Source organism: Capsicum annuum, unplaced genomic scaffold (assembly GCF_002878395.1).
Source record: "Capsicum annuum cultivar UCD-10X-F1 unplaced genomic scaffold, UCD10Xv1.1 ctg81221, whole genome shotgun sequence".
NCBI classification, from domain to species: Eukaryota; Viridiplantae; Streptophyta; class Magnoliopsida; order Solanales; family Solanaceae; genus Capsicum; species Capsicum annuum.
In genome coordinates, this window is record NW_025891928.1 from 1 (window position 1) to 17,500 (window position 17,500).

General features: G+C 34.0%; 3 protein-coding genes and 1 pseudogene across 3 annotated transcripts in view; 3 read left to right on the forward strand and 1 right to left on the reverse strand.

Annotated features, from left to right (window-relative positions):
* Positions 1-12,989: 12,989 nt before the first annotated feature.
* Positions 12,990-14,187, forward strand: LOC124895311 (50S ribosomal protein L14, chloroplastic). Its single transcript, XM_047405746.1, has 2 exons — positions 12,990-13,349; positions 14,140-14,187. The coding sequence occupies exons 1-2, from the start codon at positions 12,990-12,992 to the stop codon at positions 14,185-14,187; spliced, it is 408 nt and encodes a 135-aa protein (XP_047261702.1).
* Positions 13,583-15,136, forward strand: LOC124895309 (annotated as a pseudogene).
* On the forward strand, positions 15,073-16,158 carry LOC124895308 (DNA-directed RNA polymerase subunit alpha-like). The gene is given in 2 exon segments (XM_047405743.1): positions 15,073-15,860; positions 15,862-16,158. Coding segments are annotated over 2 exon segments (1,011 nt in total). The 3' UTR covers positions 16,085-16,158.
* A 16-nt stretch (positions 16,159-16,174) lies between these two features.
* The window catches only part of LOC124895310 (cytochrome b6-like), a 3,119-nt gene continuing 1,793 nt past the window's right edge, over positions 16,175-17,500 (reverse strand). Inside the window, exon 3 of the mRNA XM_047405744.1 lies at positions 16,175-16,790. Coding sequence (XP_047261700.1) covers positions 16,274-16,790 — 517 coding nt within the window. The 3' untranslated portion in view covers positions 16,175-16,273. The remainder of the gene's footprint in view (positions 16,791-17,500) is intronic.

The following is a 17,500-nucleotide window of genomic DNA, read 5'->3' on the forward strand; positions in this document are numbered from 1 at the left end:
GAAATAATCCATGTCAGTGTGTGGCAAATAGTCTCTACCACATAATTGGGGGTATGTCGGGTTAATGCAAAGGTCATGGCAAAACAAATAAAGACCGCATATTAGGGGGACAAGGAAGTCTATGCCATGAATCATATCAAAGTCTAACATATCCAATACAGTAAGATCATCCTAAGTGTAAAACACTTGAATATTCAAAACACATGATATGTAAACCCAGTATACTGCTAAAGAATCACCCATGGGAGTCGATATGCTTAATGACATAGATAAAGTATCCCAAGACAACTCTAATTGATGTTCATAATAATCCTACATATAAGAAGAAGTGGATCTCAAATCAGATAAAGAAAAATATGGTTGATGGAATAATAAGATTGTACCTGTAATAACAGCATCCAAAAATTATCTTTGATCTACCACGCACAACATATAAAATATCAGCTACCACTAGGTTGGGCGCTTGACATATCGCCTATCTAACTTTCTTAAGAACCTCTACAAGAATCTTGGGAACTACCTCGTTGACCCTATATACCACCTCTAGCTAGGAGAGGTACTGCCCTAATTAAAGGAACACTTTGTGCTACAGGTACAACTACACTATGTCAGGGACAATCTATAAAGAAATGGCCAAAGGCCCCACAAACATAACACTCCCCAGGAGCTACCCTGTATCTAGAAGATCTTGAAGAACTTCAATATCCACCTTGACTAGAAAATCAAAAGTATTCATCTCTCAAAGGTTGAACATTACTTAGGCCAGAATAATAACTATAACTAGGATGACCCCTATCAGTAGACTAAAGTATGGCATGAACGAGCCTACTGGACAAAAACTGATGTTGATAAGATCAACATGGAGTCTACCTACCCCAAGAACCTTTTCTATTAACCGTGAGCCATTATGGATTTAATTTAAACTACCCAGAGAATGCGACTTCTCATTGTTTCCCTCTTTTGCCTTACAATACATCTTCTCTATGATATTGGAATGATAAAAACCTCAAAAAAATACCTTCCGCTGACAACCAAATTATGTGTATCCATGCAAAGAGAAAGACTCAATCTCTAAACAAAACATTCAATTACTAATACGTAGTTGGAAAGATAGATGTGGCATGTTTGACCAACAAATAAAATTGACCCTCATACTACAAGATGGTCATACAAACCTACTCCTATCTCAAGGACTAATATCTTAAGTTCTCTATATGTCTATAGGGCATATACGTCTTTATGAAAACCTCAAGAGCCTAAGTGAATGTCAAAGAGTGACATATAGATGGCCAAGAATTAAGATAACCTTTTTACCAATGTCAATCGATCAAATTCAATTGGAAAGTAGTGTAGTTAACATGAGTCTCTATTTTGCAAAATTATGAATCCTTTCGTTAGATTTAGTTAATAAATCAAATATATCCTCACCCGGTGCCCCAGATAACCAAGGCCAAGTCAATCTCAACAGACATAGTAGTCTATGAGACTACTGGTTGAGAAACCACTGGAGCTAGATGGGTATTAACTATAGGGTCCAACACTACAGGATATAACCCTACCTAGGTACCACACTAATATGAAGAATAAAAACCATCACACAGTTCACCACCAACCAAACCAAATAAATAAGCTAAAGTATCTCTAAAAATGATAAAGAAATGAACATTTGAGAAGCCCAGCTTTCCTTTGGCCCACAACTAGTTGGAGTGGAGAAATATCTTTTGTGGTAGTAGGAACAAGGTTTTGTGAAGGTTTTCTATCTTGATCTCTAGTCAAAACTTTAGTGTTCTTATGAACCTGACCTCTAGGTCGTCCACGTCCTTTGGTAGGAACCCTACACACAAACTCAAGGTCCTCATCTACAGAAGAAGTGGCTCGCATCCTAGCCATCTGCCAAGGGTGAAACCAAATAAATCTTAGAATATTTGATAGCCTCTCGAAGATAAGAAATAGGGATCAACATTCCAATCCATGAGACTTTTCTAGACATTTGCTCTTTTAAGAAAAATACTGATGAACCTTCCCTCTAATGCAAATTTGTTACTACCTAATTTCACAAGTCATGATGGAACCTACTTTTTCCCATTAGTATGTAAGCCAAATAACATCATGGAATAATGAGTAATGGGATAATTGGTGAAAATAGGTTGAATATCAAAATTATCCAAGTTATTAGATTATAAGTCATAATATCCAAGAAATATAGAATAACTGGAGGTAAATAAGGAATAATCGTAGCACTATCCCATGACCTAGTAAGGCCGATACAAGAGCCTCTAGAAAAATAATTAAAGTACTATCAATGTCATATATGTGATAGTCTTGAAATTGAAAGACCATCCAAAATTAGAAGGAGAGAAGGCCAACTCTTGTTCCAAGAGCTTACCCTATCTCTGAAATCTTAAAAGCAATTTCATATCAAAATTGGTATTTAGTTACTCAAATCTACACCAAAAAGGGTATAGGAGTGTAGTACAAGTACCAAAGTAATGGGTGCTCGATAGGTATTGTAACACCCCAAAAATGGGTCCCGAGACATCACATGCTTAGGACCCCAAGCTAACCCTTCTACTAGTATAACTCTAAAAGTAACTAAAATAAATGCATAAAATTGTACAAAATCAATGGAAGACAACTCTTTCTAAATCTGATCAATACAAATTGAGTTCACATGATTACAACTTTGCTTTTACAGATAAACTAAAATAAAATACACTGACTCTACTGACTGTCTGTGAAGCCTCTACTAGTATTGACTGTAGATAGTCGGGTCAGGACTCCCAACTATCCTAACTCAATATAACTAAATAAAGAAAACACAATACTACACAAACCCTAACAGACTTGAGCCCTTGAATAAAAAGGGCTCATCCTCTACTGGCGGGAAGCTGCAACCTGCCTAATTATGATATATGAGCTATGACTTGTACCTATATTATAAGACAATGTAGCACATAGACATATATATGGATCAGCACTTTGAGGATGTACAGAGTATATGGGGGTGTATGCATTTAAATGAACAATATGGTTACTCTTTACATAAATCATCCATGCAAATATGAATGACTCACATGGCTTGAATAAATCTAAAATGTAAATCTCATAAATCATGAATGGTGAAATATGTAATATAAATCTCGTGAGTCATCATACTTAACTCAAAAATCTTTATTCTCCTCTTATTCTCAAAACTTATAACCTAAAGTAATCTTTAAAAAATACTGTTAAAACTCATGCTTTTATCTTTAGTAGAGTAGAACCTCTTTAAAACATAAGGAACTTTAAGACCGTAACACTTTTAGAGACTATGGGACTTACAACTTTGGAGATCTTAAAATATTAACTTTCAAAATATATGTACTTTATCTTAAAGAGAGTAGGGAACTTCTTTTTGAAGTTTCTTCTAACCGGCATAAACCATGTGAGCTGACATGGAGTCCAACGTCTTACCCACGTTGGGAGAGTTGCTCTACCCTTGCCATCGGAATAGAACCTTAAATTTAGTGATCACTATCTTGGTCTCTGGCACATTAATCTCAATCCTACGGTGGCACGTAGTTTTGGGGTATGATACCTAGGAATCATACCTAACTCGATGTTAAATACTACTCCCATACTTATGCTCAGAACTTTCAGGAAATCCACCTTAAAATAATACAAGGTTCAATAATAAAGGCCAATTATACTCATCTTTGCTTTAAATCATAAACAATATGGATTCCTATCTAAGATTGGAATTAAAAGATCAATCTTTTCTTTGAAAGCACTTATCAAACTTATCAACAAGACATTGAGATCACAGTCTCTTTATAAGCACATTACTAGTACTTAAGATTCATAATATATAACTTTAATGCCTCAATAATCATATTCAACCTCATGCTCAATAATAATCTTTAAAATCTTTCAACATTCGTAAAATAACAATCTTTAAATAGGGGTTAATCGACCATATATCAAACTCGTGTTAAAACACCAAAAGATTCATGCTTGATAATGTAAATATTGATGAATCAACTCAAAATCTGAAAATTTTCAGCAATAAGCATGAAAATATTAACATACCCATGTAATATCATAGCAAAACATCATACTCAATATGCTTCTTAAAAATACTTCACCAATGTCAAAATATAGAAATCAAGAATCACAATATTTAAATTCACTTGGAAAATCTGAAAAATCATATTACTTGCATAAATATATGAAATTAGTCATGCAATTCAACATTCAATCACTTGTAAACTCATAATCTCTAAATAATATGAATTGGATATAAACCGTAACTTCAATTTCATAGAAAATCACATAAAATTCAGTAGTTTATAAATTTAAAATAAGTTTTGGGCACAAGAACGAAAGGATTGTCATTGTTAAAACCCCACATATCTTGGATGATAAACTTAGATGAACAACTTGCTTATGAGATGATATTTGTACTCTTGAATGGGGGTTCTTGGAGTTCTTGAACTAAGAACTTGGAATCTTGATCCAACTTGGAGAATTAATGATGAACTTTAGGAGATTCTTAAATTTGGGCGATGAAACTTAGGATTTCTAGATGAGAGAATTAGATGAAAAAGGGGGTGTAATTTGCTCAATATCACCCTTAATCCTCTATTTTTATGACCTGGGTTGATGGGGAAAAATATCCCATTGCCATTCATTAATTTGAAGCAGAAATTCATAACCCGCATCCCTATCCTTCAGCGTGACGCGCTACCATCGCGGCAGCTTACTGCCTCACACTAAAATGGCTATAACTTTTCGCTCGGGTATCGGATTTTTGCAAAATTGGTGTTGTCAGAAAGCTAATTCAATTATATAAAATTTGGTGGGTCTTGGTATGAAAAATTCCACGTATATAAAAGGTTATACATGTTTTAACTAGACCCTTATAGGATTGAATGCCAAGTTTTGGACGAATCCAATGTCTTTAGATCCACTAGGCTCTAAATGACTTCTATGAACATTATTCTCCTAATAAGAACTTCATATACTTAGAATTAAAGTCATGACACAACAATTTGAATTATGAATCAAGAGTATGACAATTACACCTTACCGTGATGCATTGAAATCATGTTAAGCTACTGAAAAGGATGAGTGAAAATTTGCACTCTGGCGCGACGCAGTGCTATCACGTTGCACCACTGGAAATTGACAATTGAGAATTTGGACCTCTCCATGATGCGCCAATATCATGGAGGTCTATTGAAATGTGTCGATTGTCATTTTGAAATCCACTGCGATGTGGTGCGTGCTCAGGTGAGACACTGCATTACTAAAAATGCTGTAACTTCTTCACCGAATGCTGTAATAAGGCGAATTTAGTATTGATGGAAAGATTATTCAATTTCCACACAGTGGAAGGTCTAAATCAGGAAAATTCCATATGAAATAAAGGTTATTCATTTTTTAAGCACACTCTTAACATTCTAGGAATGAATTTTAAGCTAGGAAAATCATAGGGTATTACAATATCTCCCCCTTGGGATCATTCGTCCTCAAATGTGGATAATTAAGCTGAAAATACTGAGGATTATGAGGTTATAAGTTATCATGCACAACTGAAATAAACTGAATAACTAAATCTTAAGTATACTGAGCTTCTAAATTCAACTGCGAGTGCATGAATTCTCATGAAAATGCTATATGGCTGAGATAGAAACGAAAGCGTCAACTTTTCAGTAACCATTACTTTAGGCTGGATCTAATTTTATGAGAAAAAAATAAGAGTTTTATGAAAATAAAACTTGGGGTTTTACAACATCTCCCCCTTTTGGATCATTCGTTCCCGAATGATACTGATTTGGTTGAAATACTAGTAAAAGATAGGGATGATACACGGAATGCTTACGAACTGAATCATGACTTAATATTTGAATCTGAAACTGATGCATATTGCACGAACTGAGCTTTATTTGTAAATTACATAAAGCAAAAAAATTACCTCTTAGGATGGCCATACTTACGAGACTTTGGGTATTAGGACTAAACGGAACCTTAGGAATCTATAGGAGCTTATTTTCTTGACCGCTAAATTGAATCGTAGGCTTTATAGACTGAATCATACTGACTGCTAATACTTATATGGAGTATTCTCCAACACTTTTCTAAGAAATTCTAGTAATATGGAAAGATTTAAACCAGACATGTAAATCATAAGCTAGGATAGAATTACTAGGCTTTAGGCAATGCAACTCTTTACTTTCAAGCTTAGCCACACTTCTAGAATACTCTCTCAACTATACTTTCCCCTCAAGCACCGTACTCATTGATTCAACTTATAATCCTCACATGACCATTGATAATTCCATCTACTAATGTCTAAACTGAAATAAATCCTCTCACCATTTTCAAGCCTAACTCAAAATCACAAGATACACCACATAACACTGTATACTAGACTGAATCATAAATTCAGCACACCTTGTATTTCACAACTTCCCATCACATGCATAATTCTCATTACCACTCCAAAAATCGCATTCAACCTCGTACTAGGCATTTACTAACGTGGAGTGTATTCACCAAATATATATATATATACAAACATGATGTTCAAGCCTATATCTATAACCATATATGCACTTCTAAATAAACACCTTTCTCATATACTACAAAGTTCTATCAAGAACAACTTCCATGCACCATTCTTAAGAAGACACAAATAACATTCCAACTAACCATGGCATATATCAAAACATGGCCTCAATCTTACTTCGCACTTATAGCCTTAGCTAAAATAAGCATACAATAATCTTTCATTAACAATAAACTTTTACTCTCCCTCCTATCTAGACAACCATTTATCACTACTAGAATCTGGAAGTCTTACTTGGTTACTCATTTTACCATCTCCCCCTTAGATTTAAGCCATCACTCTAAGTCTATGAACTACTATATAAATTCTAATCCAAAACTGAAATCACTTTACTCTAGAATCTAGGATATAACCAATACACATAAAACTAAACTTACCCTGAAGGACTATATCTTCACGCATAACACCCAATGCTAACACCTCCTTTTGAGATTTAACTCTTAGATTTCTATGGGCCCCACTAGTAATCATGTAATAATTTAAACATTCACCAACTTAGATTTTGACACTTAACATGGATATCATCAACCTTTGCTAAACTATACTAACTTTCTTTATAGTCTGCTAATAACATATTTCTCACTTACAACATTAACAACCCGAAACCCATAAGTTAACCGAGAAGGACATTGTATACCACATAGCCTTCTTCATACCTATCAATTCAAGGGTACTACTAACCACACAATCCTTACTAAATTTTGAAAATAATGAAGCCCCATATCACCTTGGTACACCTCTATATCATACCTGCAACATAATACTTAATTACGAATAACTAAACTTAAGCTCTGGCATACACTGTTCAAGCCTTCTAGATCACTTCGATATAACTAGAATCACTAACCAAGAAATTTATTACATCCACCTTGATGACCATACATTGTTCAAACTTAATTTCTAGTGCTAAACATGATTTGCAACCCAAACTCATATACTATTCTCATTTGGAAGTTATAAACCAAGACATCAAGAAATAGTAGTCCACTAAAACCCCATAGCAATAGTAATCGATCACCATCGTATGGCCTATCTTATTCATAATACGTTAACACATTCCCCTTCTTCATATTGCTATAATTTACGCATCTTCACCCCTAACTTACTTTATAGCTCTATAAATTTCAGCTAAACCTTTTTTTCTGTAACCTCAAGGGAACAACACTCAACCACCAAGTACTTTCATCATTAACCTATACTATTCTTACACAACAATTATCATCAATGACTTTTCATAATTCAAGCAAACAACAATTCTCCTTAACTAATAACTCCTTCTTTACCTTTCACTAACTAACAAACATGGACATATCATGTCATTACTAGCCCAATCATGTGCAAAATTCAGTTATACATTTACATATATATTCAATACATTGCCCTTACTATCCTTCTTGTCACTACACCTCTAAACCCATACTTCCAACTAACACAAGAATAATAAAATGAACAACAAGTTGCTAGTTAATCAAAATAGGCCTCACACGGCTTAACTAGACTTTTATTTTGTGTTTTGAACAAGAAAATGAGATAAATAACAAAGCAACTATGCTAGTGAACTGAAAGATCCCTACACGGCTTCACTAGACTTTAATTTTTCAAAAACATAATGATAACAAAATTATATATTACAAGAGATACAAACTTGACACATAATATTATATGATCTAAGAATACATATCTTACTTTGTCTTAACTGAACAGCTTATAAGAATGAGGACATAAATTTAAACTTGAGGGGCCTAAAACACACTAGAAGGCTCCTCTTAAGCAGCTTTATGAGACTTCTAAAAATTCTTCCTAGCAAGCCTGAGAGCATTATCAGGAGAGAAAATTGGAATTTACTGATCATGCTATCTCAAGAATAATACTTGGATAGGGAAGTATAGATTTACATTGTGGATTCCGAGGAGGAATCTAAAAGCAAATATGACTTGGACTTAGTGCACAACTTTTATGAACATGAATAAAGCACTTTAGTTTTCGAAACTTAAAAACACTGATGGGATACATTCTAGCTTGCTTACAATCCCATAACTATCTGTGGAAACTTTTTGATAAAGCTTTATTAATAAAGACTTAAGCTTGACTATTTTTGATATCTTAAAAATAAGGCAGAGATGGCCTGAATAGAGTAAGATGAGAATCTATATAAGTTTTTTACAAAACTTTTTTACAGCATGATCCAAGACATGAAAGAATGGAGATATTTCCTATATACCTTGTAGCCTCTCAGAGAAAAGTACAATGTCTTCGTACCATTCTGTAAGACTCTACTAGATACAACTTCACAGATACCCTAGGACTCTTGACCTCTGTTCCCTGATACCAAGTTTGAAATTCCCAAAAAATGGGTCCTGAGATGTCACACAGTGCTTAGAGCCATAACTGACCCCAAGCTAACCGTTCTACTGGCATAACTCCAAAGGCAACTGAAATAAATGCATGAAACTATATAAAATCAATGGAAGACAACTCTTTCTAAATTTGATCAATACAAAATTGAGTTTATATGATTACAACTTTGCTTTTACAAATAAACTGAAATAAAATACACCGACTCTACTGATTGTCTATGATGACTCTACTAGTATTGACTATAGATAGTCGGGTCATGACTCCCAACTATCCTAACTCAATATAACTGAATGAAGAAAATACAATACTACACAAACTCTGACTGACTTGAGCCCTTGATTGAAAAGGGCTCGTCCTCTACTAGCGAGAAGCTGCAACATGTCAAATTATGATATGTGAAGTATGACATGTACCTACATTATAAGACAATGTAGCACATAGACATATATGTGGATCAGCACTTTGAGGATGTACTGAGTATATGGGGGTGTATGCATTTAAATGAACAATATGGTTACTCATTACATAAATCATGCATGCAAATATAAATGACTTATATGGCTTAAATAAATCTGAAATGTAAATCATAAATCATGAATAGTAAAACATGTAATATAAATCTCGTGAGTCATCATACTTAACTCAAAATTCTGTATTCTTCTCTTATTCTCAAAACTTATAAGCAAAAGAAATTTTTCAAAAATACTTTCAAAACTCGTGCTTTAATCTTCGGGAGAGTAGAACTTCTTTAAAAATTAAGGAACTTTAAGACCGCAACACTTTTAGAAACTTTGGGACGTACAACTTTAGAGGTCTTAAATTATTAACTTTCAGAATATATGTACTTTATCTTAAAGAGGGTAGGGAACTTCTTTTTGGAGTTTTTTCTAACCGACATAAACCATGTGAGCTGACATGGAGTCCACCATCTTACCCATGTTGGGGAGAGTTGTTCTACCCTTGCCATCGGAATAGAACCTTAACTTTAGTGATCACTATCTCGGCCTCAGGCTCATTAATCTCAATCCTATGATGGCACGTAGTTCTGGGGTATGAGACCTCGGAATCATACCCAACTCAATACTACTCCCATACTTATGCTCAGAACTTTCAGGAAATCCACCATAAAACAATACAAGGGTCTATAATAAAGACCAATTATACTCATTTTTGCTTTAAACCACAAAACAATGTGGATTCCTATATTAGATTGGAATTAAAAGATCAATCTTTTCTTTGAAAGCACTTATCAAACTTATCAACAAGACATTGAGATCACAGTCTCTTTATAAGCACATTACTAGTACTTAAGATTCATAATATATAACTTTAATGCCTCAATAATCATATTCAACCTCATGCTCAATAATAATCTTTAAAATATTTCAACATTCGTAAAATAACAATCTTTAAATAGGGGTTAATGGACCATTATCAAACTCGTGTTAAAACACCAAAAGATTTATGCTTGATAATGTAAATATTGATGAATCAACTCAAAATCTGAAAATTTTCAGCAATAAGCATGAAAATATAAACATACTCATGTAATATCATAGCAAAACATCATACTCAATATGCTTCTTAAAAATACTTCACCAATGTCAAAATATAGAAATCAAGAATCACAATATAATGCTTAAATTCACTTGAAAAATCTGGAAAATCACATTACTTGCATAAATATATGAAATTAGTTATGCAATTCAATATTCAATCACTTGTAAACTCATACTCTTCAAATAATATGAATTTGGGTATAAACCCTAACTTCAATTTCATGGAAAATTACATAAAATTCAGTATTTTATAAATTTCAACTAAGTTTTTGGCACAAGGACGAAAGGATTGTCCTTGTTGAAACCCCACATACTTGGATGATAAACTTGGATGAACAACTTGCTTATGAGATAATATTTGTACTCTTGAATAAGAGTTCTTGGAGTTATTGAAATAAGAACTTGGAATCTTGATCCAACTTGGAGAATTAATGGTGAACTTTAGGAGATTCTTGAATTTGGGTGATGAAACTTAGGGTTTCTAGATGAGAGAATTTGATGAAAAAGGGGGTGTAATTTGCTCAATATCACCCTTAATTCTCTTGTTTTACGACTTGGGTTGAGAGAGAAAAAGACCTTATTGCCTCTCATTAATTTGAAGCAGAAATTCGTAACTTGCATCCCCATTTTGCCTTTCAGCGCGATGCGCTACCATCGCGGCAGCTTACTACCTCACACTAAAATGGCTATAACGTTTCGCTCGGTTATCAGATTTTTGCAAAATTGGTATCATCGGAAAGATAATTCAATTATCTACTATTTGGTGGGTCTTTATATGGAAAATTCCACGTATATAAAAGGTTATACATGTTTAAAATAGACCCTTATAGGATTGAATGTCAAATTTTGGATGAATCTAATGTTCTTAGCTCCACTTGGTTCTAAATGACTTCTAGCAACATTATTCGACTAATAAGAACTTCAAATACTTAGGATTAAAGTAATGATATAAGAATTAGAATTATGGATCAAGAGTACGAAAATTACACCTTCACCATGATACATTGAAATTGTGTTAAGCTACTGAAAAGGATGAGTGCAAATTTGCACTCTGGCGCGACGCGGTGCTATCGTGTTGCACCACTAGAAATTGAAAATTGGGAATTTGGACCTCTCCACGGTGCACCAATATCGCGGAGGTCCACTGAAATGTGATGATTGTGATTTTGGCATCCACTGCAACGCGGTGCATGCTCAGATGAGATACTGCATTACTAAAAATGCTCTAACTTCTTCACCGAGTGCCGAAATTGGGTGAATTTGCTATTGATGGAAATCTTATTCAATTTTCCACACAATGGAAGGTCTAAATCATGAAAATTCCATATGAAATAAAGTTTTTTCATTTTTGAAGCACGCTCTTAACATTCTAGGAAAGAAATTTAAGCTAGGAAAATCACGGGGTGTTACAGGTATATAATAAAATGCGAGATATTAAGCCAAGTCAAGGGAAAAGGTCAAACCTTGAATTATTCACTAAATACTAAAAGTAAATAATCACATAAATAATACTAAGAGAATGTGACTAACTCTTGTATAACTGGGTCCCTAGAAGCCCAAGAAACTTAAATGAAAATAAATAATCAAACACGGGCCTCCATTAGCTCTATGGATGCAATCAAGATAAATCAATAACTATAAATATTAAAAATGTTCAAATCTCAAAACAAAAAGCATGGATATTTCCATATCAGAAACACCAGAATCGAACCACTTCCATAACTATCAAAAGTAGCCCCTCAATACCAGACTTAGACCAAAAATAGTACCTCATATATTCGAACTAAACCAGATATAATATTATATAGATTTGACTTTATCTGAAACTAATATCATTATAGGAAATTTAATAAGTCATTATAGCAAATCCTTGAAAGTTACCACATAATCTAGCAAGCATTTTTAGTAATAGAATTATTTTTACCACATAATTTTCCACACAATAATTACATGCCAAGTATTTTTACCACACAATAAAATTACATGGTAACTTTCAAGAATTCTGATAAGAAAATAATTATTCCAAGCTCACCAACTCCCCAAAATCACCCAAAGATTAGCCTCCCAATTTTTCATACTCTCTAGGGATTTAATGCTCTTGAGACGTATCAGAAATTTGCGTAAATCGAGTATAGGGATGAATGAAATGCCCTCCCACTTAAGTAGTCACCGCTAAAGCATGAATAGAATTTTAAAGTGATCCTCGCTCATGCTCCGACCTCTACCACTAAAGAAACAATGTGACATTTTATGTAGCCTCTACTAAAAAGACCAAAGATCTACTTTAGCAGATGCACCAGTTGAGTCCATGCACTTGTTGAACTAATGGGATTGTTATTATTGGTATACGAGGTTGTTAACCTAATATTTAGTCCCGATAACCACCACATGTTTCTTTTTTTTGGACAAAAATATTTCTTTTTTTTTCTTTGCCCTTTGCATTCAAATAACGGATTAAAAAAATGATTCAACCTCAGACCCATTTAAATGTAGTAGATAATAGCGGGGCTCGAGAATTGATGTGTATTCGAATCATAGGAGCTAGCAATCGTCGATATGCTCATATTGGTGACGTTATTATTGCTGTGATCAAAGAATCAGTACCAAATATGCCCCTAGAGAGATCAGAAGTAGTCAGGGCTGTAATTGTGCGTACCTGCAAAGAACTCAAACGTGACAACGGGATAATAATACGATATGATGACAATGCTGCGGTTGTTATTGATCAAGAAGGAAATCCAAAAGGAACTCGAATTTTTGGTGCAATCGCCCGAGAATTGAGAGAATTAAATTTTACTAAAATAGTTTCATTAGCTCCCGAGGTATTATAAAATGAAATTGTGATCTGTTTCTAGTAGGGTATTTGAAAGAAATAGATTAATTAGTAGATTGTGTTTCACGCATATATCTTTAATAATTCATATCATATTCAAAAATAAATAAGTAAAAAACACGTTGATTATATCAAATTTGGAGAACCCAATAATTTTAGTTCATCATGGGCAGGGACACTATTGCTTTGATAATAATTTCTATACGAAATGCTGATATAGATTGAAAAAGGATGGTTCAGATAGCATCTACAAATATTATCGAAAATATTGTTCAAATACTTTTACGAGAGGGTTTTATCGAAAACGTGAGCAAACATCGAGAAAAAAACAAATATTTTTTGGTTTTAACCCTGCGACATAGAAGGAATAGGAAAAGACCCTATAGAAATATTTTAAATTTAAAACGAATAAGTCGACCTGGTCTACGAATCTATTCTAATTATCAACGAATTCCGAGAATTTTAGGTGGAATGGGTATTGTAATTCTTTCTACTTCTCGAGGTATAATGACAGACCGAGAGGCTCGACTAGAAGGAATAGGTGGAGAAATTTTGTGTTATATCTGGTAATCCTTTATAATATCAAAATTGGATTCGAAACTTCCTATTTGTTAAATTTGTGAAAAAGAAAAAGGGGGGTTGTCTAATATCTTTCTAATTAGTTTATACCTCAAGGGAATTTTAAGAACCAAAATGGAGTCATAAAGCTTTAATTACTGAATCGCTTCCCAACGGTCTATTCCCGATTCGTTTAGATCTGATTCTCAATTCTGTTTCAGGAAAGATCCGACATAGTTTTATACGGATACTGCCAGGAGATAGAGTAAAAATTGAAGTAAGTCCTTATGATTCAACCAAAGGGCGTATAATTTATCGACTACACAACAAAGATTTAAAGGATTAGGTTTTCAACTTCACCATTCCTTTTGGGGGAATACAATTCGAGATGAAAAATTTCAAGAAACTTATTTTCTTCCAAGAAATAGATTAAGAATTAAGGTAAGGTATTAAAAATATGAAAATAAGAGCTTCCGTTCGTAAAATTTGTGAAAAATGTCGACTAATTCGCAGGCGGGGACGAATTATAGTAATTTGTTCCAACCCGAGACATAAACAAAGACAGGGATAATCAGACTTGCCAGAAGAGCCGATGTATAAATAAAGAATCTGTTTTGACATGAAATGGATATATCCATATATCTCTGACTCATATTTACGAGATGATAAAATATGGCAAAAGCTATACCAAAAATTAGTTCGCGTAGGAATGGACGTATTGGCTCACGTAAGGGTGCACGTAGAATACCAAAGGGAGTTATTCATGTTCAAGCAAGTTTCAATAATACCATTGTCACTGTTACAGATGTACGGGGTTGAGTAGTTTCTTGGTCCTCCGCTGGTACTTCTGGATTCAAAGGTACAAGAAGAGGAACACCGTTTGCTGCTCAAACCGCAGCAGCAAACGCTATCTGTACCGTAGTGGATCAAGGTATGCAACGAGCAGAAGTCATGATAAAAGGTCCCAGTCTCAGAAGAGATGCAACATTACGAGCTATTCGTCGAAGTGGTATACTATTAACTTTCGTACGGGATGTAACTCCTATGCCACATAATGGCTGTAGACCTCCGAAAAAAAGACGTGTGTAGAGCTGAACATTGAAGAAATCTCAAGAGAAATAAAAGATTCGATGATCTAATCAAATAATAGTACTATGGTTCGAGAGAAAGTAACAGTATCTACTCGGACACTACAGTGGAAGTGTGTTGAATCAAGAACAGACAGTAAACGCCTTTATTATGGACGCTTTATTCTGTCTCCACTTATGAAAGGCCAAGCCGACACAATAGGCATTGCGATGCGAAGAGCTTTACTTGGAGAAATAGAAGGAACATGTATCACACGTGTAAAATCTGAGAAAGTCCCATATGAATATTCTACCATAACGGGCATTCAAGAATCGGTACATGAAATTTTAATGAATTTGAAAGAAATTGTATTGAGAAGTAATCTATATGGAACTTCTGACGCGTCTATTTGTGTCAAGGGTCCTGGATATGTAACTGCTCAAGATATCATCTTGCCGCCTTATGTAGAAACCGTTGATAATACACAACATATAGCTAGTTTAACAGAACCAATTGATTTTTGTATTGGATTACAAATAGAGAGAAATCGTGGATATCTTATAAAAACGCCACATAACTTTCAAGATGGAAGTTATCCTATAGATGCTGTATTCATGCCTGTTCGAAACGCGAATCATAGTATTCATTCTTATGGGAATGGAAATGAAAAACAAGAGATACTTTTTATCGAAATATGGACAAACGGAAGTTTAACTCCGAAAGAAGCACTTCATGAAGCATCCCAAAATTTAATTGATTTATTTATTCCCTTTTTACATATGGAGGAAGACAATTTATATTTACAGGACAATCAACACACGGTTCCTTTATCCCCTTTTACCTTTCATGATAAATTGGCTAAACTCATAAAAAACAAAAAAAATAGCATTGAAATCAATTTTTATTGACCAATCAGAATTGCCTTCCAGGATCTATAATTGCCTCAAAATGTCCAATATATATACATTATTGGACCTTTTGAATAACAGCCAAGAAGATCTTATGAAAATTGAACATTTTCGTAGCGAAGATATAAAACAGATATTGGGCACTTTAGAAAAATATTTCGTAATTGATTTAGCAAAAAATAAGTTTTAAATCTATTGGACTTATTTAGTCAAAATAGATTGAAATCTTTAGCACAATTAATATATCATATATTATATTAGAAATAAATTCAGAATTAAATTGACTAGATGTATCTAGGGAGAATTCGCTTTGAAGAAACTATTCCCTAGATACACATGTCGTGTTATTTCACAATTGAATCAATTAAAAATAAAAAATTTAAAAAAGACCTAAAGTTAGGGATTTATCAATAGGTAATGTTGCACCAATGCCCAACCAAAGGGCGACTGCGGTACCAATCAAAAAGACAGTCGTCGCTACTGGACGGCGAAATGGATTTTGGAATTTATTAACATTCTCTAAAAAAGGTACTGTTAATAATCCCGCAGGTACTGAAACCATTAAAAGAACCCCCAACAATTTATTGGGCACTGTACGAAGTATTTGAAATACAGGAAAGAAATACCATTCAGGTAAGATTTCCAAAGGGGTTGCAAATGGATCTGCCGGTTCACCAATCATTGATGGTTCTAAAACGGCTAAGCCTACATTACATGCAATAGTACCTAGAATTACTACTGGAAAAATATATAAAAGATCATTGGGCCATGCGGGCTCTCCATAATAATTATGACCCATACCTGTAGCCAATTTAGCTCTTAATATAGGATCATTCAAGTCAGGTTTTTTTGTTATTGGGATAGGTGAATTCTTATAAATCCATCCCCCGAGGGAACTGGACATGATAATTTTTAATCATCCAGCTCGAGCAAGAATAAAAAGAACCAAATAAATCCACATATCCATATAAAATATATATATGGTACCTGTCTTTACACATCCACATATATGATAGAGGAATGGTTCAATGTAAGAAAAATTTGACTGAATTCTTTTTTATGGAATTGCAACTATCCATTACAAAACAAAGAATTCCGTTCTTACAAGTAAATACTCAAGACCCGAGTAGGCTTATAAATCAGATCATGATATGATCAAGTGCTTTCTGGGTCGTCTCAGACCTTCTAATTGGTATTTATCTCCAAAATGCTTGGAGATAAACATACAAGGTTTGCTTCTTACTAATATAGTCTAGCCTCTCTTCTTCTTTAGATCCCTTGTTTCACTTCGATAGTAGTATTGATCGTGTCAATGCAGAGGAAATGAATACATTTACATACTATTAAATCTTATAAGTGAACTAGATAAAATGGAATCTTGATTCCGTTTTATCTAGTTCACTTATACTGGACCTTACAGAGCTTGCTCATGTACAACATAATTCGGACCTGATCATAGAAAAGATTCCCTTTAAGCGAACCAGCCTATCCTCTGTATAGGGCTTACACGGCGATTGGAACAAAGACACATTTGGTTGTGAATTCCCATGTGGCAGGCATATATCTACACAGACCAATCAATAATTCAAGTCACACACTCCCATAA